The 23,830-nt window shown below is 41.3% G+C and overlaps 1 protein-coding gene across 1 annotated transcript; it reads right to left on the bottom strand.

Annotated features, from left to right (window-relative positions):
• Positions 1 to 1,027: 1,027 nt before the first annotated feature.
• mogat3b (monoacylglycerol O-acyltransferase 3b) lies at positions 1,028 to 4,773 on the bottom strand. The gene is made up of 8 exons (XM_041051624.1): positions 4,650 to 4,773; positions 4,109 to 4,199; positions 3,844 to 3,951; positions 2,990 to 3,060; positions 2,158 to 2,362; positions 1,572 to 1,746; positions 1,264 to 1,448; positions 1,028 to 1,182 (listed from the first exon to the last, which is right to left on the bottom strand). The coding sequence occupies exons 2-8, from the start codon at positions 4,188 to 4,190 to the stop codon at positions 1,028 to 1,030; spliced, it is 981 nt and encodes a 326-aa protein (XP_040907558.1). The 5' UTR covers positions 4,191 to 4,199; positions 4,650 to 4,773.
• Between the last annotated feature and the right edge of the window lie 19,057 nt (positions 4,774 to 23,830).

Raw genomic sequence — 23,830 nt, forward strand, 5'->3', positions numbered from 1 at the left:
GTAAAGTCACACTGTGTGTGACTTCAGGCAGATCAGAGCAATGGAATGATACAGAGAAGCAGCCAGTGAGACTTAAATGGACAAGATGCTGATGAAGAAATGCAACAGGAAAATCATCCCAGGCTCCTCATATCCCTCCGTGGTCAGGTCTGCATTTAACACAGGATCATGGTTAGAATTAACAATAACAAGTTGTGATGTTTTTGTGCTCATGTCCAGTTGTGGAGAAACTCATTTTCGCTGTGCTATGTTTTTCAAGACTCGCAGCCTTTCTTATAAAGGAATTGAAGGTGTGACGAATGGTTGCCCTCTGCTGGGCAAAGCACTGAATTACTTCTGTGGACATCTGCTGGGAGTTTTATTTGACAGCGCTACTGGCTAGAAAACTAGAGATGGCTTGCAGTGGTAGAAGAAGTATATAGATCTGTTGAATGAAAATAATACCAAATCCAACCTTTTGCTCTATACAATATGTTACAATGTACAAAAAAATACACCTTTTAGCAGTAAGATGTATGTTTTTATCAAATGTAAAAAATTAAGATTTTTATACTTTACGTAAATCACAGGTAAAAAAAAAAAAAAGCAGCACAGCCTCATTCTTGTTTTGACCTTGTTTACACAATTTGTAACATCAGTTACAAATTGTGTAACTGCATACTTTTAGACTGCAAAGTATGAGAAATAGAGGCGTGCAAACACATTTTGGCATAAGCAGTAATTTATTATTTGAAGCATGTATCACATCATGTCAAATTTAGCATACTAGGATGCTGTCAGTGCTTTCACTACTTTCTGAACACACATTCCCACATAATGGGCTTCGCATCTCAATTGATATTTAAGGCACATGTTCATGTTAAATATTTTCAAATATAGGCAGAACTTAAAGGATGTAGACAGAGACCTGCATGGTCAATCCGCTGTTGAAGATCAAGTTCATCTCATCAGATCCATACTTTTAGTCCCATTTAGGCTGAGCAGCAAATAAAAACACAGCTACGCAGTTCATGTGGCAGTGAAATGTCTAAATGATCCGAAGCTTGTGACTTTCAGGAAGTCCACAGCTGACCTTGTGTTCATGGAATAACTTGGACAGGCCCTCCATGTAAAGTCTATGATAATGGTCAACCTCTTCCTCGGTAGGTGTGACTCGTTGTGGGACTGAGATGGGACTTCCCACTGGAAGAAGCAGAGTTTGGGAGTGAAATGAACTCGGTGCAGAAAAAATTAGGCTTATCTGCAGAATAATGAAATACTCACCAACAGTAGTAATTGGAGTCCTGTAGGGCAGGAATGCCAAGCACTCACCAACAAACAGACACGGGGCGAAACCCATAATGTTTTTAAACAGGTCTTGTAACTTGCGACTCAGACTGCCCTCTGAGAAAATCACCTGCTTAAAGAGCTCATTCTCCCCGAATGAGTAAACAGGCACCAGATCAGCTCTGTGAAAGATCATCAGAGATTAAAGCAGTGTGTCCGACCGTGGTCTGCTTGGTTGCATGTGAGTACAGTGACACACACTGATGTGACTGTTATTTCTTGTGTGATTTTAAGAGTGTTCTCACCCAAACTCAAGGGCCAACCTGACAAATCCCTTTCTGTGCTTCACAACCACTGTGTTAACTCCAGGAGCGGATGCCAGAGACTCAGCAGCTCCCCCTATCACAATCACCACTGCATTTCCCTTGCCGTTTTTGGAAAGGAGGTGGACAAGGCTTGGTCTACTGACCGGACAAAGGCCTAATCAGACAAAGTAAGACCGTAACATCAGTTTACTTCAGCTGGAGATTGTGGCTCTGTTTTACAGCAAGAACAAAACAGGAAGACGTAATATCTTGTCCACATGTAACGTCCAAATCATGTCTGATGTGATCACGATAGGACCAACTTGCCTGACACTTATCAGCAAAGCTTTCAACAGTCACATGTCCATATGGTTGGACTTCCATTTGCAGGCTAACAAAGTAAACTGTGTTTGCAGTTTACCTCTAGCACATGAATTCAGAAAGGTTTAAGTCTGATTTATGGAAGCTACACAGTCATCAATAACCTAATGGCCCTGTGCCAGATTTGACCCCCATATGAACTGCTTATCCAACTAAGAGACAGAATGGTTCAGGCCTTTAGTTGAATTTGTTATTTGTTAAATACCTGCTTTCATAATGTAATCCCTAAAGAGTGGTATCCTGAAGAGCCCGGCCAGTATCGCCAGGGTGGGTTTCACCCCCGGAAACGCCTCGGCGAAGCCACAGCTCTCTGTGCTGAAACAGGCAAAGGCTCCGGTGCTCATGATACCATGTGGATGACAGCCGAAGATGTAGTTTTTGTTTGGATTCAGCTCAGCTGTCTTCACCAACTGAGCAGGAAAATGGACACAGGAGGATTAAAAGAGTCAATCTCTGATGTTAACCACAAAACCAAACCCAATTTCACTGTATATTCTCTGACTGGATGAGAAAGATTAAAAAGAACAGACTTATATGCTAACTGGATCGTGCATCTGTTTGACTGGGGGAATTGTTGAAGGGCCCTGCTAAAAGGCATCCAAAACAAAAGGAGTATTACAAAGGTTTTTATCTAACAGGTTTAATACCATATCTGTAAATGTTCCTTCATAAACAACCACTGCAGATAAAATGTGAATTTTAGATTCTCAGAAATATGTTTGACATTGAATGCACTTTTTATATTTCATGAAGTTTGGAAATCCTCTTGGATTTTTGCAAAAACCTGAGAGGACATTGGAGTCGTTCAAGGTGAATTGTGCACAGAGTTGTTGTTTTTTTTTTTGTTTTTTTTTGAGAAGTTGCTGTATGTGTCTGTAAGTCACATGTCTCTAATTAAGGGTGTGTGTATGTCCTGGTTGTAAGTTTAAGGTTAAGGCTTAAATAGTGTTACTGCTTGCCAGCCATACTGGATATTGAATCACTGTCCCATTTGTTCAAACAAGTGCGGGTGATAAAAGATGCAAAGTGAAACTTACTTTGATGGGAAAAAAGTCTCTGAAGTGCCCCCATACCCTCCACTTCCTCACAGATAATGATCTCCTGCCCCCTGATGGAGATATCACAATTCTGTTTTTAGAGACTCTTGAGCGTTTACCAATTTCATACTATGTGGTGCAGTAACTATGTCATGTCATGTCATGTCATGTCATGTCATCGCCTGCCGCTTATCTGGGTCCGGGCCCAGGTCGCGGAGGCGACTGCTGCCCAGTCCACAATGCACCGAAGTCCTACGGCACCTCCCATGGGAGGCGGACCCATGGGAGGCGGTGCCACCCAGAGTGGGGCTCAAACCCACGACCCAGAGAGATTAAGTCTCATGCTCTATCAACTGAGCTAACCAGGCGGCATGCAGTAACTATATTATATTGTATTACGATGTTTTTGCTGTTGGGATGAAAATAAAATCAACATGAGCTTTGTCCCAGTTTGACACTACACATCTAATTCTAAGCAGGTTTTGAGCATATAGTATGTTGACTCTGGAAATGTGACAAAATAATTTCTACTCAAAACAGTATACACTTAAAAACTCTTGATTTTTTTTTAAAAGCCTGTTGTTGATGGGTGCTCTTCTCACACATGGCAAAGAGCCACTCATAGTTCAAAAACCAAAACTGAATGGAAGTGAAACAGCTCCAGAAGACCCTAAAAAAATAAACAAAAAAGCAAAAAAATGTTTGATACAGAAGCTTTTATTTTCTCACTTCTCCTGTGTGAACAATACAAAACCTGCTTCTAATATGTATGTATGTAGTATAAACGTGAGACACAGCTGATGGATGGGATTCTGCTGTTTTCATGGATATTTGTTTGATGTTATTTCCTTTACCTCTTTCAGGAGTGTGCCAGTCCATCACCAGCCATATGAAGTACAGAGCAGAGAGCGGCCACAACGAGGTAAACATAAGATACACGATCAAGATATAACAAGCCACTCCTGAGGTTTTCCATGTGTGTCGTGCCGTGTTGGACGACGCGAGAGTCCATATGTTGGGGGGGGGGGGGGGGGGGGGGACAAGAGATATCTTAAATGAACTCAGATACAATTGTGAATACAGTTCTGTTCATGAAGGGTTAGTGTGGTGGGATCTTACCTAAGAAGAGAAAGCTCAGTACCAATTGCAGAACACTTATTGCCTCTAAAAACTCCTTCCACTTAGTTTTTTCTTTAGTCATTCCTGCAACCTGGGGGCCACAACATCCGTTTTCAGTAATCAATAACACTTTAAACTGTGCTTTCATTCAGTAAAGGTCATGGATAATTAAATTATATATTACAGGCCTGTAGAAATGACAAAAGTTGCTTTATCTAATATAGTAAGGAAGTGTATGATAGATGTCTTTATGATAGAAAGCAGATTGCATCAGTAATCAGCACTTCTTACTTGTGCTTTTAATCTTCCCTTAGGGAAGGCATAGACTTAAAAACTTGAAGGGCATGCACCAGCCTGATCAAGTGACTTACTTATGAACAAGCTCACAGGCAAACCTAGACAGTAGGATTTTTAATTCACTCACAAATAAAACGTTTAGCAGTCATGCTAGTGGGACCACAAAACACCTTTGGCTAAAAATCGTTAAACCAACATAAAACGTCTATGATCAGAGCGCTAAGTATTAAACACAGTACTTTACCTTATTAGACTTTATTCCAAAGTAAATTTGAATGGATGCTGATTCACCAGTTCAGGCAACCTCGACATGCAGGATGCACTTTGACCAGATCATGTAAAGCTGCTGATAACAAATCCACTCCCCCGATACTTTGACACACTAGCAAGCAATGTCAGAGATAAACACGATAAAGTTTTATAGTTGGATACTCTGTGTATTGAATTTTTGTAGTGTCTCTTGGAGGACACCCAATGATTGGATCTATGTTATGTGTCTTTGTTGTTTTTGGATTACGTGTCAGTGTGCTTTGCTGGTATTATTAAATTTAAAGGGATAGGGTTAGGATTGATGTTGAATATTTGCCATGTAAAATGCAGGAAGCCTCTCTATTAATCTCCTCATGAACTGACATTGTTTTTTATTGTTTTTCATAAATTACTTTAATTGTGCTAACCTAATACTCACTCTAGTTTCTTCAGAGCTAAGTGTGAGTCTGAGTTTCTCTTTTACCCGAAATGCTTAAACAGAAATAGTGCCTTCAACAGAAATATTGTCTTTGCTCACTGATAAAGATCGATCAATTCTACATGCTGTCCCTGTGTTAAGCCATCGTTTATGAGGCATAACACTTCCTGCAAATGTTTCACAATACACGCCTTTTGAAAAAGTCAAGACACTATGCCCCCTGAGGCAGTGGAAGGCTTTTGGTTTAAAATGGAGGGAAGAAATACAGGAAGTGTTGAGCAAACCGCAGCACCGGCAAAGTAACATGGCAAGTCGGATCAGGTCAGGAGACAGGAAAGCTTCACATTATGTGCAGATGACTCCGCAAGGCAGTTCTTATGCTTGATTTGAAAAGTAAAATAAAAAAAAAAGTAAAAATAAGTGAGTGAAACTGTCATCATGACACTTTCACTTTTTCAGAGCTGTGCGATTCTGTTGCACATACAAAATCAACAGAAATATGAGTCACAGAGCAGACATTTGCTATAATGTCTCGGTAACACTGAACCACCTCTCATAACACTAACAATACACCCCGGTCAGCACCATAGACAGCTCCTCTGATCCCCAAATCTTAAAGAGAGACAAAATCAAATCAGCTTCTGTTAGACTGACTTTCTTCTCTCAACATAATGTCTTGTTCTTTCACCACTTTCTCAGAACAGTAGGAACGTATAGTGAGCTTTTCTGTCCATATTCTAGTCCAAAAGGTCATCAGCTATACTGTACCGGCCAATCAAATGTTAACACTCTGCTATCTGAACACAGATAAAGCTACGATTATGTTAAAAGCCCTACGCCCTCTTCTATCAGAATGCCAACAGTGTCAGATGTCCCGCCCTAACAGGTGGAGCAAAACCGGCAGCAGGTGGAGAGAGATGTCAGTCAAGTGTGATCTGTACAGACCCACTCAGTCCTGAGAGGAGGTCTAATCAGGCAACTTCAGTGAGGACACCTGTGTGGGTAGACTATATGGGCATATGACTCAGAACCTCATGGCAGATGTCTTTGTTGAATGCCAGGTGGGACATATGGGCCCACCTTAGATTTTAAGCAAGGCATATTGCACTGTGTTGGACACTGCTGCAGTGGTGGCGTAAAAAAATATGTCACACGTGTGCTTTAAATTACTTTGACCAATGTCAAGAGAAATTTGAATCAGTCACCGAAATATTTAGATGTGGAATTCAGGTTTACCTTTCTCCAGGTGTCTTACGGGACGATTGAGATGAACCTTCACAGACATACTTTGACCTCTGCACATTGCTGCACAGCTCTGCTTGTGGCAGTGGCAGTCCAAAGAGTCCACTGACACAGCCTATATGATTAGAGGCCTGTGTTTCTCAAGAGAGAGCACTCCTAATCTCTTACTTGGTTGTTACAACTTAAACGTTTCACTTTCTCAGCTGTCTTTACCTACTCCAAAATACCATATACTTTAGGGGGCGTGTCAGTTTAACACAGGCAGTGTGTTGGCTAGTTGGTCAGGTGACTCCTCCCCTAGCAAAACACCACATTTATATGCTGTTGAAAAGAATATGTGAGGGCAAAAGATCAATAATAAGATGTTTTTGTTAGACTTTCAACTGTCAACAATCACTTCCACTCTTTCTCATTCAAATGGATTTTTTCCCCTGGTCAGTAACTGGATATCTCCCATTGGCTTTCATTGAAATGACTGGTCATTCAGACGCAGTCTGAACAGAATGTCATACTAACATGCCTGTGAAGGCTTAGCCTACTTTGCGTCTGTGGTGCTCAACATTGGGTTTATGGCGAGCTGATTTTATACTTAATAGTATTTTTATCCCCTATTACATCACTGTAACAGTCCCATAATATTTTCATATATGGCAGTTCTGATTTGGGTTTTTTTTGTGTATCCTGGTATTCTTGTAAAATAAAAGTTTATTGTAGTTTATGGGGAAAAAAATTGTTATCTACTTTATCAAGAATCCATCCGGACATTTAATGAGCCTGCTGCTGAATCTTCAGCTAAATATGAGCTGGGAAAGGAAATTTCATTTCAGTCCAGTGATAACAGCAAAAAGAAAACAGCCTCTCGTCGCAGTTGGACTCTAAGCCACCTCAGATGCCCCCCCTCCCACCCCCCCACAAACAACCACTGGTCTGCTCTCAGGAAGTACTGTATGAATATTAATATGGATGCAAATGCACACTGAGGATGCCCAGCGCTTGAACCAACACAGCGCGCTGATATCTGCGCATTTTTTTTTTGTTTTGGCGTTTTTCTTTTTTTCCACCCCGTGTGTCTCTCTGTCTCTTCAGGGCTGGACTGAAAACATGTTTCTTTTGCGGAGGTCGTGTCGGAGGCTTTGCTGAGATACACAAGGATGGCGTTTTACCTGAGCGTTTGCAGAGGAACATTTTGTAACGTCGCATTGAATTGCATCATGGTTTTCAATCAGATCTCTCGCCGGCCAGGCTACAGCGAGCCTCGGTAGTACAGTGTGCTGTTTATCATAAAAATGGAAGACCTTTCACGTCAGGAAAAGGCGTCAGTCCGGTGAAATGCGTCTGAATAACTGACTTTTCATTTCCACGTCAATTGACACATCTGGGAAAAGGATTTTTTTCCCCTCTTTCCCTCGCGTCTACCAAGACAGCTGTGTCATCAACAACCGGCGTGGTTTTGTTGTTGTCTGATTTTTTACGAGCCTGTGCAACTGGATATTGGCATAGTCTGCATCTGCGCCAGCCATAGGCTACCCAGTTACTAAGGTAGGTATCACACCTTCACGAATATTGTGTTTTGCCTCATAAATCATCGCTTGAGTTGCACACATCATGTAGCCTATATAGCCAGCTGTCATAGTCAGAATGCACTGTCTGCCTAATTAGCAGCAGGAAATAACGATGCTGTATTGCGGAGGAAACGTCGGGCCTGGTGGCATTTTACGCGTAAATTATAAGGAATAGGAGGTTGACAGTGAGCCGCTGTGTGTCCACAAGCCAAATGGTTCAACCTTGAAGCCCCACAGCCCATGTCGGTTAATATAAGGCCTGTATTTTAGCCCCAAACACAAAAGAGATGTGAAGATACGGCAAGATACGCTGCTCAGTAAAACCCACAGCCCGTGTTTAAGTTCAGTCGTGACAAGCCCTTATAAATATTTCACCAAAAAACAACCCTCCATCAGCTGACTTGGTGATGCTGGAGCATGCACGGCGCTGTTAATCAAATACCTAGACCACATCAGTGACAGCGGTGTCAGTGTTTGGAGCCTTATTCTACAAGGCCACGATGGAGAAAAAACAAAAACATCTGCATGTTTACGAAAAATACGAGCATAGTTGTATCTGTGTGCGCGTGAATGGGCGGTAGTTACTCTGATTGTGAAAATACGGGTGATGTGTGTGTATGTGTTTGTGCGCAGCAGCCAGGTGAGGATGTGTTGGCGCGTCTTTAAGGTGCGGGAGAGGCAGGCAGGCAGGCGTCTGGATGAAGGGAGCCACATCATTAGATGTGTGTTTTTTTTTTTTAAATTAATATTATTGACGGAAAAATAATCAAGTGATTAATACCTGATCAGCTGCCGCAGTATCCCATCTCAGATCCTTTATAAAACGAACCAAAAGGGGTCGAGAGGTAGTGAATTAAAACGTGATATTAAGGTTAGTCAATAGTCCCCCCCCCCCCCCCCCCCCCCCTCCGTTTTTCCGGGCGTGACAGTCACTCAAAACGAGCATCTCTCCCACTGAGAGATCTCTTATTCACCACCTCACTAAAGAATTGTTAAATACACAGTTGTTATCAGGCTGGTAAGATAAAAATGTTTATTTTAGTTATTTCATAGGAAGCTGCATTTACCTGCCTGGCATTAATCTCTTCCAATATTGCTTGGACAAATCAGGGAAGACTGTCTGACTTGGCAGGAAATGTTAGGCTGTATCTCTACTGAAATACAGATATTTTATTTTGACATCAAGCAGTCATGGCAGTTAGTCGGCTGTCTGTCAAAACAGATAAGACAGAAAACAGAAAACAAATACAATATGAGAATTTAAAGAGGACTGGGCACAAAATATCAACAACTGCATTCCCTACAGGAACAATACAGGCCCTCCTGTTTGAATGTGGAAATATCATAATGATTTTTCTTCAGGGGGTGATTCACTGCCATGTTGGATACTTCACTATCTGCTTGAAATTGAATTGAAACTAATTACCAGCCAGTCTCGCTTGACCTTGGAGCTGAATATGACAAAAATCTTCCCACACGTGACTTAACATCATGCTTAGGCTAACAGACAGAAAAAAAACAGGATCTGATATGTGAGTGTCTCTTGTGCTGTTAGGTTTAAACGCTCCTTTTTTTTTTCCAGATAGAGGAGAGCAGGGATGGGTGAGAGCAGCTGTGGCTGTGGGGTCATTGAGTGCAGTCTGTGAGCCACACATACTGTGCAGTGTGTCTTGAATGCAGAGGAAAACCGGGGCGAACACAAGTTGTCGTTAACTGTCATTGCTCACCTGGTGAGCCCAAATTCAGTCCAGAAATGTGATTAGATCGGGAAAACCGTAACTCAGTGTGGCAGCTCAGTCAGTTTGTGCAGTGCAGTGTGGAAAGAAATGGAATATGTCTCATTGGAGCCCTTTAGTCCTCGAGGATTTATTTCTAAATCAGAATGTAGAGCTTTTGAAATATATGAAATAAACACTCTCAGATTTTTGGTTTAGAACTAATGAAATGGGCCAGAGGTCAAGGTTGTAATGTATTGACAGAATTAATAAAAATAAAGACACTAGTGTTTTCAATAAAGGAGAAAGGATAGAGCTTTTCTCTATCCAGTGGATGATTCAGTTGCTCTAACCGGCAGTGTGCATCAACAAAGGAGAAATGGAAAATGTAGTTTGATTGAATACACAAATATAGCTCAGTATAGAGGAAGGACCGATGGGGCTGGAATACGGGGAGTGAGGGGACTGATGGATGTGAGACAGACGTGGCAGATGCTGACATTTTAAACCCATTTCTCTAGTCGAGTGGATACCCCTGTCTGGATGAGCAGTAATGGATTTATTTATTTATTTTTGTGGTTGTGGGTTTTCCTGGAGCACCCAAACAGATTGTTTCCCTAGAATCTGAGTAGCATCAGGTCAATAGGTTGGTAAAAGTAATATAAATGGCAACTACTGGCTGGTTGTGCAGGTATTTCAAAATCAGTACCGCTGTAGTTATGTTATGGCTTTAGTGTGCATTGTTATGTTTTTTTTTTGTTTTTTTTAAGGGGAGAGCAGGTGCTTCTTCCATCTGTGGTTTCACCATCTTGATTCTCTCAGCTCTGTCAGAGATGGATCAGAAATGATGGAGGAAGAGCGTTTCTGCTGCTGCATGTGAGCAACGTGAGTGACTGCTGTCAGTGGAAAAAAAAAAAAAAGGATTTTATAAGGTTTCAATCTGGTTTTGTGGATATTCAGTTTACGTCAGTGCAGTGGAAAATTTCAGGTTGTTTGGTCTGAGAAGAAATTCACTTTGTTTACTGTGAGTAGAAAAGATGACTGTTTTTTACCTCAGAGGCAGTTAAAGTTTGCCCCTAGTGGTTTCGGATTGAATCTTGCCACAGTTTTCACTCCCGTCACTCTGCTTCACCTCCCCCACTACTTACATGCTGAGTAAATAACATTTGAGTCAAAGTGATTAAACAGCCCACTAGAGCTGAAACGATTAGTCAGTTAGTTGAATAATAATTTCAGTAAGTTTTTTGAGCAAAAATAGGGGAAAATGCTACACACTGTCATTTTCTAGCTTCTGAAATGGGAGAATTTGCTGCCTCCCTTTGTCTTATGTAATAGTAAACTGAATGATTTCAGGTTCTGGACTTTTGGAGAAACAAAACAAGACATCTGAAGACGTTATTTTGGGCTGTATTAGCGATTAATTGAAACAAAAAAAATATTTGGCAGATTAATCTGTGATGAAAGTATAAGCCCAACAGCCCACTCTTGTGTGCGTTTAAATATCTGTACTGGTATCAGTGTAACACCAATCATACTAATGATATGTTTACATCTGTCAATGTAGATATAATCAGAAACTTTGAATAAGTTTGTGTTATTACTCTTCACATGTGTAAACATTAGCTAGTATCTTGGAAAGGTGTATATCATGGAAGCATTGGTGGAGTGCTATGACATATATATAGTACTGTGCAAAAGTTGTTTAAATTCTTATCCATCACATAACACCATCAGTTCCAAATTCATTCTGCAGCATGAGAACAATCCCAAACATACAGCCAGAGTTATAGAGAGCTATCTTCAGTGACAAGAAGAACAAGGAGTCCTGTAACAGATGGTCTGGCCCCCACAGAGCCCTGATCTCGACATCATGGAGTCAGTCTGGGATTACATGAAGAGACAAAAGACACTGAGACAGACTAAATTCACAGAGGAACTGTGGCAAGTTCTCCAAGATGCTTGGATCAGCTTACCTGCCAAGCACCTTGAAAAACTGTGTGTAAGAGTTCCCAGGAGAACAGGTGCTGTTTTAAAGTTGATCTGACTTAGATATTTTTTTTACTGTTTGCTGCTCCATGAAGTTCATTGATAAATAAAAACTATTAATGGAATTATATTTGAACTCATCTCCACTTTACTTTTAGTGCTTAAAACCTTTGCACAGTACTGTATATTTTTTTGAATCAGCAGAATAGTTCATCTGTTGATAAACAAGTAGATGTCTTTGGTGGCATTTTCTTTGTTGTTGCTGTTAAATTTCCTTGTCCACAAAATGTACAATGCTTCTACTTTTTCGAAAGGGTATTACATTCAAAAGCAGAAGAGTGTCACAGTGGAAAGGGGTAATCCAGCATTTTTTTTTTTTTTTTACTGCACTTTCACAGCAGCGGGAGACTTGGAGGAGACAGGTTACAGAGGCAGAGATATCCTGACTTTCAGTCACTTCCCATAATGCCCCTCAGAAGCATGTCTTTTTAGGCCCACTCTTCCCGTAAATGTCATGCCCTCAGTTTGTAACACTGTCCGTACATAGGTTTTGTGATGTCCAGGACCAACCCTGATGACATCGCTGTGACATCACCAGGGTTATTTTCTCAGATTTGACAAAATGTCTCAAAAAGCCACAGAGGACATCACACAGCTGTTTTCACAGACTGACGAACCCCCTTTAATCTTAAATCATCTGTCACGAATGTAGGTCAAATTGATGTAATTACCCAAACTACCTTTTGTTTTTTATTATTTTTGGGCTGGATATGAACATAAATTCTTGCACATGTAATGTTGAATCAAATTATCTTGTTGGTTCTATTTCAAATCAATATCATATCCCAACTTCCCATCAGCGTCAACATTAAACCATGTTTTTCCTGCGGATCAAATCAACTTTTTCATTTGCTTGAGTCAGTCCCAGTGTTGAGTTATTAATAGGTCTAAAGGTAAAGGTTCTCTCTGGTGGCTCCTTGATTAAAGGGCATGCCATTTACCACCGGTGTCCTGGGTACAAATCCAGTCTTAGACATTGTTAGATATCACACCTCTTTGTCGTCTGTCTTTCCCGGCTCGTTACTCTTACTGTCCAGTAAAGAGAAGGGGAAAAAAATAGATGTTTTCAGCAGTGTCTCCTAATCTATATTCCTTCTCTCTAAATAGATATCATATCAAGGCATACAGATCGCCCGCTCTGCCATGGAAATGATTTTTTGTCTCATGGCTTTTCTTTTTTTTCCTGCGATGCACTGGTTGCGGTGGCTGAAAAAAAAAAAAAATTACATCAAAATTTAAATGGACAGACAGCCCCTGCATCTACTGAGGGAAGAAAGTAGGAGGGGGAGAGATGACTCTGCTCTAGAAATGACCACTGACTGCTTGGCGCTATGTTTTGAAGCTCCCTCTGCAGCCACGTTGTTAGATGATGTCGGCTCGCTGGGTGCTCCTCACTCAAGGAGTGGCCATACATGCGTGTCCCTCGTCTAACCCTAACCCTAACCGGGGGATGTCTGGGATGTATATGGCCAAATTAGCCAGCAAAAATTCAAATTAAATGTTCCCTTTATATGCTTTCATTCGGGTCTGTAAGCATCTTACAGCATCCAGTCTTCACTGCAGTGTGTAGTCAAGAGTAATGATGTGTGGTAATGATTTCCTTGAGGCAACTCATCTTTGTTCATTTCCTCTCTGTTTTCTTCTCATTAAACATTTCAAAGTCATTTGCATGGTACCATGCAAAATAAATAAAGTTAGGAGCCAACAGTTCCTCCCCTCTTGTTGGCATAGAGGTCCCAGTCTCAAGCCATGTTAATCACCACCTATTATTCTCCATCTATGCAGTATCTTCTACACGGAAAACATGTAAATATCTGTGACTGAAAACAAATATATTGACATATGTTTACGTGCCATTTATTATTTTTATTCTCAAGCCCTTACGAAAAGTCATATCACTGTCATTATGTGAGAAAAGTAATTGGGCAAGATCTGGAATTGCAAGAGGGGGACGTTGTGGCTCGGTGCTGAATTATAGATGTTTAGGCACTCATAAATGGACATGGACGTGGTCCAGTAACTTGTGTTAATGTCCCCATTCTCATGAATGTGCCACATTTATGCAGAAGACCTTCAAAAGACCTTGAAAATGTTCACTAAATCATGAGGGCGCAATAACATGATAGCCATGGCAGCAAGTTGCAAACAGTGAGAAGTATATTACATTCCACAAACAGCGTTGTCCTAATTTGTCACTGTGTCATGTGAATACATGGGTCTGAAACTGATGTGGAGCGTAATGGTCTTTGAAGTATCTCACAGTGGTAATTCATTATCTGTGACATTCCTAAAGGTCACAGTAAACCAGCAAAAACTCAGAGTTCAGCAACAGTGTGTGAAATAGTTGATTGTACACAGTGACTTCAGAAATGCAAATCTGAATCGCAGGGTAACTGAAGTTTGTGTTGTAACTATCAGAATAATTTTCATTTGTACTGAAAAGACTCCCAGCTGCTTGGCTAGAAGGCAGCAAAAGGAACTCCAGCTCAAAAGTTTACCCATTAATTTCAAATACAAAGATGTTGGAGGTTTGAAAAAGCACCAAGACTCCGGTTTATGGACCAAACCTACAGCGCTCCTGTAGATCAGAAAGTAATTTTAAAGAGTATTTATGTTTATCTACATAGCATCAAAGTCAGTTTCAGGGCTGCAGCTGAGAAAGCAGAAGGTGAAACCATACAAAGCCTGCACAAGTGTTAGACTCTCATTTCTGGATGGGAGCCACTTGGGCCAAAGCAAGTCACCACACAAGCCACTTGAAATCTCCTTGTTAAAGTCAGTCTCACCTAACCACAAAGGTACAAAAAAAGAAAACACTGTCTGAATCAGACGTCCTCCAGTGTGTAATCTGCTATCAACTGCCATTTGCCCCAGTTAGCGCCTTTTCATTTCTTCACCGTCCGTGTAGCGAACAGCAGGAATGACAGGAATAGGAATTGCTCAGGCGAGACCCTGGGCTGAAAACCTGCCAATCACACCTGTAAGGCCGATGAACCTGTACATTTCACCACTTCTCTTGCTACTCAGCTTGCAGCGCAGACCGTTGAAATGCTCTTAGAAGTCTAACTTGCTGATTTTCAACAACTCTCGAAAGTGCTGCATGTAATTTTATTCGCATTAAAAAAAAAAAAAAAGCCTTTAGAAGAGGCAGTGTGAATGCTTTACCAGCAATTAAGAGTTGTCACACAAACTCTTCATGCTAAAGAAATGTCTTAACTAAATCTCTGCTACTGAGTTAGCATCATGCTGGTGAACACTGTGGGGTACAAATATCCAGGCCATAAGAGACATGATCTGTATGTAATGAAATGAATGAGTGGGAGAGATGTGTGTGGGCATGTCTGTGTGTGTGTGCTTATCCTGTCCAACCTACGCTATGACTCGCTTATCGGGGGATTTTGAGCACAAGGAGTAGGATGATTCAAATGTTGGAAGACCACTTGTGGCCTACCTGGCTTTGCAGATCACACCAACGCTGCTGCTGCTGCTGCTGCTGCTTCATCTTTCAATCAAACGAAAGGCTGCTCAGAACACACACCAGCAGGTTTATTATAATAATATCAGCATGATTTATTGAGATGATTCTGATGTGTCTATGTGTTGTGTTGTCACGATACAAAAGTTATGACTTTGATAGAAAACTCAAAAATGCACACAGTAAGGTTCAGACATCCACCGAGGAGGTGTACTGAGTTATTTGTGTCCAGAGCACGTAAGTGCACCACTGTTGTGTGCATGCTAATAATCCTCGGTTTGAACTTCGGGCCGGACTAACAATTAAGTTCATTTGTTTAGTTTAAGTGCTGTCAAGGGTTTTCCTGTTTTTGACAATGGTTGCGTTGTTTTTTTAGCAGCTGGCTTATTTGACTTTTATTTGAGAGCATGATGTTATTATGTTATTTATCACATTCACTGGCCTATCGCTCTGAATTCTCTGAACAGGTTGTCTCGTCTGTGTGTTGGTTGGACGTGTTCAAAACATCTTTTACAGACGGGCCTTGTGGTGTCCGTGAACTTGCCCTGATTGTCGCCTGTGTCATTAAAATAATACCATATTTCACTTCATGTGTCTGCTCTGTTGAAAAGTCGTGGACGGTTGGCAAGAGCACTTGTATTTTGGAGCCACGCCTCTCGTTTTGTCACCATGAAAGCCTCAGTACTATTACAGCAGTGAGTATGGTACTAATGAAATAGGGTTTAGTACCATTTTTAACTGCAGGAACTGCGATACCTTTATAGTATCAACGTGTCAACTTGTGTGTGGTAATGTCTTGATTTTTCTTTCCATAATTAGCGAAATGTCCATTTTTCATTCTTCGTTCTGAGGCTTTCTAAGGCAATTTAAAGAAGTTTGCATGTACAAGCTCAGGAACGTTGTGAGTCAAGCTCACTACAAGCTGTTGTGAGGCGAATCATATGTCTAGTTTACAGTGATGTTCAGCTGATCCTTGTTTTACTGTGGGCTATTAGGCTTTGCTTAATTTGCTGCTGAATAGTTTATGAGGTTTGTCATGTAGGGGCAGGGACAGCCTATAGCGCTGGAGGCTATTATGTTTTTAAGTTTTTAATAGGTGAATCAAATAAAAACTGGAATTAGAATAAGTAGTCTGTGAGCGCATGCAGTTAAGTATGGCTCCTCTGGATCATAAAACAGGTTCAGCTTTGGTTCATGTAGTCCACAGCATTTGTGTTGCACAGTCAGAGAACACAAGAGACCTTCTTACTTCCATAAGAGATGAGAACATCATGTACTGCAGAAAGATTTCGTTTTAAACATGCAGCCCTACTTTATAGTGCATCCTAGCATCATTACTTACATCTGTCTGGATTTTTTCAAGATATGTTTTCTTAAAATAAATACCTAAAAAAAAAAAAACCTCTTTAAACTGAACAAACCAACAGGGGAGGCAGGCAATATTGCAGGGTAATCCACATCTAAAATAAGTCAGATCCTGGTTAGAGAGGGATACTGACTCAGTGAAGCGTGTGCAGCTGTAGAGTGGTGCTCTTCCCCTCATGCACGAGCGCGAGCACGGAGGGATTTTTCAATTCTCGCTCTTATCCCTGCAGCGCTATACCGCACAGCCTGAGTTTCAGCAGCCAAATGCAAAGATCAAACAAAATTTAAAGTGGACAAATTCAGAGAGTTTACTTATGTGTGGTGCTGAATAATGTTTTTGAAAGACAGACTATCTTGAGGGAACCCTGCAGAAACATTTGAACACAGCGATTTTGCACTCTTTCGTCATACCACATCCAGTGGTGGGGCTCCTGCTACACACTGTCTGAGTATCCCAGCACATGGCTTTCTTTAGAATCCATCTTCATTGCTTCTCCTCGTCTCACACCATGTGTCAGTCGCAGGGCAAAGTCTGCCCTGAGTGCTTTGTTATTCTTAGATATGATGTGGTATTTCTACGACGTTTTGAACCCTTTTGTGCACAAAAGAGAACGTAAACAACATAGACTGAATGAAAATGAGGCCGGTGTTGTGTAAGGGCTAAGGGATCTGTAAGCTGGTAGGTGTTCACGTATGCTAAGTGCAATGGGTCACCTTGGTTACTGCAGATTCCAGCAGAAGATGATGAAGGCAAGGGCAAGCCGAGGTGGGAAATGGGGATTGGGAGGTCATTCACTGACAGCCCCTTTCAGACCAGAGAGAGATTAGTGTTATTTTTTTGTATTTTTTTTTTGTATGTTTTTATTTACTTGACAGCAGTTTACACTCTCTAACTGCAGCTCTTCACATTTTGAACTATTCATAATTCACACGTTGTAAAGATGTTTTCTTTTGCACGCACATGCCGACAATAATAGATTCATTTGTTGGTAGAAAAGGTTTGTAGTTGAGAAAAATGTTGAACGTCTCCGCAAGTTTGTTGTGGCTCGAGGCTGTGTCCTGGTAGCACAGGGCTGGGGGGAACAGGGAAAGCTTTTTTTGTAGGATATTTTTGGTTGCAGTCCATGAAAGATTTAGTGGTCACTCAGTTTGTACAATGCTGAGGAGGAGAATCCGAAATGTGCGAAGTATCCTGTACATGTATTTTTAAATGAGTTTATTTTGGATTTTGACCTCCCAATTTTTTTGTTAATGTGCAAAAAAACAAAACAAAACAATGACGAAGCTTGCTGTAAATGTTTGATTTAGTCCATTTGACCATGCTTATAAAATACTGAGGTTTGCTTTTTATTTCATGCCCAAAACATGAGAATGAGGTCAATAGAAAAATTCAGCAAAATTCCTCTACGCCTCTCATGCGCCTTCCACCCCTGGCCTGGAGTGATACATCAGCCTCTGCATCTTCCTCCTCCTCCTCCTCCTCCTCCTCCTCCTGTCCATTCTCATCAGCCACAGGCATTTCACTGCACAATGCAATATTGTAGAGCATTCAGCACACAACAGCAGTACATAAAAAGAAGTTGAGGCATGCTCTAGCAGCAAAGAGCGCCATACTCTGTAACCCAGAGGTGAACATAGTGACTTCTGCTTTAGTGATGCACAATAAAGGAATTATTTGAATAATCTCCTTTTCTTCTTACCACAGGCACACTTCAAAATACATATTAATTCAGCTCCAAAAAAAAAACTGCTCCCAGGTTGTTGTTTTTTTTCCATATTTTAAATTCACACAGTGCCTTTGAGCCTGGTTAATAGATCAGAATATCCAGCATATCAACAATTTTTGGGAGATTAGAGGAGCGTCCTAGATCAGGCGGTCACGAAGAACACAACACAGAGGAGGGAAAAGAGGACTCCCACAGTAACTGTTACAAACAGAAGCCAGGTCAAACTACCAGTAGCATCTGGCGGGTTGCTGGTGTTGTCGCACACACTACAGTAATTCAAGAGTCAGGTGTGCCTGAGCAGGGGCAGGCTTTACCTCAGGTGACTGTTTTGTTGTTAGGGAGGGTTAGATTGGTTTTGCTTGTGTTCTAACCAGTTTGCAAAAAATCAGAAAGCTTTTCCTAGGTTTTCTGGCCTGCAGGTCTGCCTGGATGAGCGCAAAGCTTTCCAGGATTTTGGTTTAAAAGGCTCAAAAAAAAAAACAACAACAAAAAACTGTATTTAATTTAAAGTTCAGTAAAAAAGACAAGATTCAAAGCATGAATAGAGTGAATTTATTTTCTGTAAGTTTGTCAGGTGCAACTTATGTATCCCTGATATGTGGATCATGACACCCTACCACCTCTGAAAATAGCTGAACTCTAAACTATATGGTCATGATGATTATACAAAAGGTTTGAGTGTGTCGGCGAGCCTTGGTTCCATATCCTGCCCACATCAGAACAGTTCTGGTAAATGTTCATGGCTATTGGCGTGATACAGCATAAATTATCTGACTGACCAAATGTTTAGGACAGTATCTCTCATTGCTTTCTGTGAACAGAAAGTGTGAGACATCTGCCCATTAATATTTTGCAGGCATCTTCGTACTTTGTCAGCACAAAGTTAACTTTTGTAAAATGAATTAGTTCATGTCACTTTGTCAGGAAACAGCAGTCTCTCCATTATTTAGTTTGAGTTTATTTATTGTACTTGGTTGAAATATTTAAATTGCAAGGCAGATTTTTTTTTTTTTTTTTTTTTAGATTTTGACAGAGCTAGTTCTTTCCCCCTGTTTTCAGTCTCTGTGCTAAGCTAAGGCAAACAGCGAATGGCACTGATATTCTCATCTAAGCCTTTCTAAGGAAAAATGAAAAACCCTGTTGCTTTTCTTGCGATACAGTCATGTAATTTGTATGGAAAGCCTAACAGTTTTATTCTTTATTGTTTCCTCATTTCCTTCAGCTTATAAACTTAATATTACTTCACTGTTGTTTATGGTATCTGTGGATAGGTGTCACCGGCACAACCTGGCTACAGAGACCCATAATCGTAGTGCCTTTCATAGTCTGACTTCAGCTTAGTTGTGCATGTGTAAGTGGAAAAGTATGATCTTACCTTACAAAACAACACCATCAAGGTCATAAGACAAAGAAACAAGTCCTCTCTTAGTTCTCAGCAATGCTCCACGTTTATTGTCTGAAAGTGGGTTTGGCTTTCCCAACCGATTAATGGTGAAATTACGCATCTTTTCACGTCACACAAGCCGCTGTTGTTCAGGAGTATTTGGTAAAAGAAATCAGATAAAATAAACAAGTGGACAGGGACTTCTTTTGAGTCTGAGATACTTAAAAAAAAACCTGATATAGATTGTTGTGCACGTAGTCAACAGTTTTGTCAGACAGCAGCAGATTAGGTTCATTTGTCACAAGCTAACTTTGATCAGAGCCTTGTAGTTGTCTCATACAGACAGCTGACATGGCTTGGCCTGAAAGAAGCACTGAGCCATTTGTACCAACTGAATTACTTACGCATTATCTGTCTGATGGTTTTGGTCAGACCGTCAAGCACATGTGGAAGTTAGTGTTTGACAAGAAACACGTGAGCATTTGAGAGTGGACCCGTGATTACAACCAGTTTCTAGAGAGGGACCAGCTGTGATTTAATGGGATTCCTGTGTCAGTATTCCAGTCTTAGTATTATCAGCTGGTGCAGATATTCTCTGAGCGCAAGCTACTTCGATGCCCTCTTCCCCTCGGTTACAGGCGATGAGATGTCACTCTACTGCGAACGTCTGCACCTGGAGTTTGTGCTTAATCTTTGACTTGCTTATTTCTTATATCCAGACTTGAAGCTGAAGTGAAAGTAAAGATTCAACTGACAAAGAAAATTATTCAGATTTACCTTGAAAATGTTAAAAAGCTCATATAAAAAAAAAAAGTAGTTGAGTGTATAAGTTAAGTTTCCGCATATGGATAAGTGGGAGTCCATGAAACATCTAGAGAAGAAGAGTAGCTCAGCGGATCATTACTGTTAGCAGCATGGTTGTATGGTTACTATTGGATACAGATGCTGCCGCCATTTAAGACATGTAAGATATATTGTGACTGGGGGATCAGGTACAAATGGAGTGGCAGTGAAGTTTAGCCTGGGTTCATCACGTATGACGAGGCTGACATCCTGCTTTGTGCATATTCAGTGGCTAAGGAAGAGATGCATGGCTGACAGTGTTGCTAGGAGACCACACACAGCGACTAGTGTGAGAGGCTTGATTTCACCTCCCTCCCCCATTCTTGTAGTCTGGCTGCCTTTCACTGTTTTTCTATCCTCTCTTCCTCACACTTGCCTCCATTTGCTTATTCCCTCCACACTCATATTCCCTGCCTCGATATTCCCTACCATCGGTCTGTCTCCAGCCCGTTTTCAGTCTAATTGTATGTATCTTCAGCTTGGATGATCCCTCAGCGACCCCCCCCCCCACCCCCCCCCCCCCCCCCCCTTTTTTTTCACCATGCCCCCTCATGTCTCTTTCCCTCTGCCTCGATCTCTCCTTCTCTCTAGCTGCTCATTCTTCTCTTGAACGTTTCGCTCCCTCCTAGTACACAGCTTCCCCTCTGCCTCTCTCATCCTCTGTCCCTGTTGCTGAGCTGCAGCGCTGTGTCTGGCTCGAGTGCGCTGACTGTGGCGTGCCGTTTGGCTGCATGGTTAAGTTATGATACTGTACAGTGGTAGGCAGAAATGGCACTGGTATTAGGGAGACACTGAATAAACTCGAGCATATGTGCGGTATCTTGTGTTTTCAAGATGTACGAACTACATCACCGATAAAGTGAGCTGTAAACATCTGTTCACGCACAAAATCCCATCAGCTTCTTTTCTACTTGCCTAACTTACTGCCTCTACAAACTTTCAAAGCTTGATAGCAATAATTTGCTTTTTAATTCAGGCTTGAATAGATGTGAACTTGTCAGTCCGAGGACTGGATTTACAGAAAAAGGAAGATGGTGTCTTAAATGAACAACATGTTCTGTTCTGTCTGCCCCTTCAATCTAATTGCTTCTATTCAAGCAGCTTCGCAAAGGCCGATATATCGTATGAATGCTTTGTTTTGTGATTAAAAATAAAAAGGAGGAGGGTTGGTATTTTTAACAATATGTTTTTTGTGGATGTCGGCAAAACACAAAGGAATAATATACACCAAAAAATTAAATGTGTATTTTGAATATGTTTCGTAGAAATATTGTCCCGATGCTAAGACCAGGGCAGTGCTGTGATGTGTGCCTCCACTCCACAGCGTTGCTGCCTCACTCACAGCGAGGTGCAGCAACACTACTGGACCACTTGCTGAGGTGGAGGCTGGAGGGCAGAGGGCTGCAGCACAAAGTGTTCCAGAAGTGTTAAATTCAGTGGTAGTGAAACATGAAAAGATTTTAGGCAGAGGTCAGTGTAAATAGATGGTCAAAGCTAATGCTTTCTTACACCCAAATGTCTTACATTTTCAAATTTTGTGTTGATAATGATCCATCATCAGCAGCTCATATCCAAATCAACCTCTCAGCATTTGCAATTACTGCTTCACACCCTGTGTGTGTGTGTGTGTGTGTTTATCGTGTATGGGGGATTTGAGTATGTGTGTGTGATCTGTTTGCTTATGTGCATGAATGAGTAGTTTGCAGCGCTGCATGCAGATCTAGTTATATGAATCATGGCTCCATCTGCCTCCTGGTTCTAATGAGGAATTGAAGCGACTCATGACCCTACAGATGCTCCTGAAACAACTTGCTAAATGCTCTGAATTTATTTGGGATTTAAAGAGACCCCAGGGACTGATCACAGCCAACCGATGTTGGTACATTGCATGTTCTGTGTGGGTCTGTAAAAATTGATGCTTGTAGCTCAGTTTGATGAGACCAGCCTGTCTGTAGATGTACAATGAAGATCTCCTGGTTCTTTTAGCTCAGCTAATTGCACACCAACCCACAGCATGTAATGCGGCAATTGCAGGGCTGCCTGCTCAGCTGCCAGATCCTAGAAACCCAAATCAAAGCTCCCGTTAACAAAATCCCAACCTACAGTCGCAGCTCCCTAACCTAATTAACATTGAGTCAGCAAGCATGGCAGCAGCAGTGGTCGAGGTTGTGGTCAGGGCTGTGGGATACAAGAATAGCAGTAGCCACGCTGACACACTGGATGACACACTGGATGGCACACTGAGCTGTGACAAAAGAATCACACACAGCTACACAGCTCAACATGCTGCCTGGCCCAGGTGACAGAGCCTGATGCTCCCACTGTGGGTTTTTTTTTTTTTTTTTTTTTTTTTGTCTTTATAGCGATGCATGGTTGAGATTTTTAAGAACAGCATGTATGTTGTGCAGTTGGTGGTACATGTGGTTCAAGTGGTCCTGAACATGTACAGAACTGGAATAGCTATTGCACTGCTGAAAAAATGTAAATGTCATGTATTTTTTATTCCCTTTTCATGCTGCCTGCATCCTTAGACAAGTAGCATAAAAGAATAATTCAGGACTCATTACTTTGGACTCACATGCAGTTTCATTGTAACATGTGAATGCACAGCAGTGATTTAAAAAAAATATCAACTAGAAAAAACAAGTGGTCATATGGTGTATTTTAGTTTGGGTATTTTTCCTGTTACCTTCTCTGTGAGACAGAAAACCTGACAATACGGACCATGAAAATTACTAACCAGCAATGTTGCAAACATAAGCTTAGCTTAATACAGCTCATGAAAGCGACTGATTTAGTTTTGTTCACCAGCAACTGATGTTCAGTTCAAAACAAACTGATGCCAGAAGCACCAGTGATAACGCTCCAGTGTCCACCACCAAAAAACATTCAAGCTCCGTTTCTATTTATGATGAGAAAACACTGGAAAAATGCATCAGCTGACAGCTGCGCTTTTCTTAGCCAATTGCGTTGCACACGCACATTCTCCATCATGAAAATACTGTTGGGCCCTCTGATATCTGCCCCACAACAAGCCTGACTTCTCATGGGGTGAGCGTGAGTAGGAAGTTGTGCATGCGCTACATATGACAAACCACATTAATGTCTGAATAGCAGACAGGCTTAGCTAGGCCATCCCAGGGCCTGCAGCCAGAGACGCTCTGCAGCTGAGTTACCATGCTTACTCAAATATTCATAACTGGATAATGAAAGTATAAATAGTTTTCATGTGATACACTAGAGGTAGGGGTAAACAAAACTGCAACCTCCATCATCATGCATCACTGTGTCTCTGCTTTGAAGGCTGCCAGTTGAAGTAATGGGCAGGGTTGTTTGCCATGACACAGCCAGAATGATAAGCCATGACTCCCCTAAAGT

Source organism: Toxotes jaculatrix, chromosome 12 (genome assembly GCF_017976425.1).
Source record: "Toxotes jaculatrix isolate fToxJac2 chromosome 12, fToxJac2.pri, whole genome shotgun sequence".
Lineage (NCBI taxonomy): Eukaryota > Metazoa > Chordata > Actinopteri > Toxotidae > Toxotes > Toxotes jaculatrix.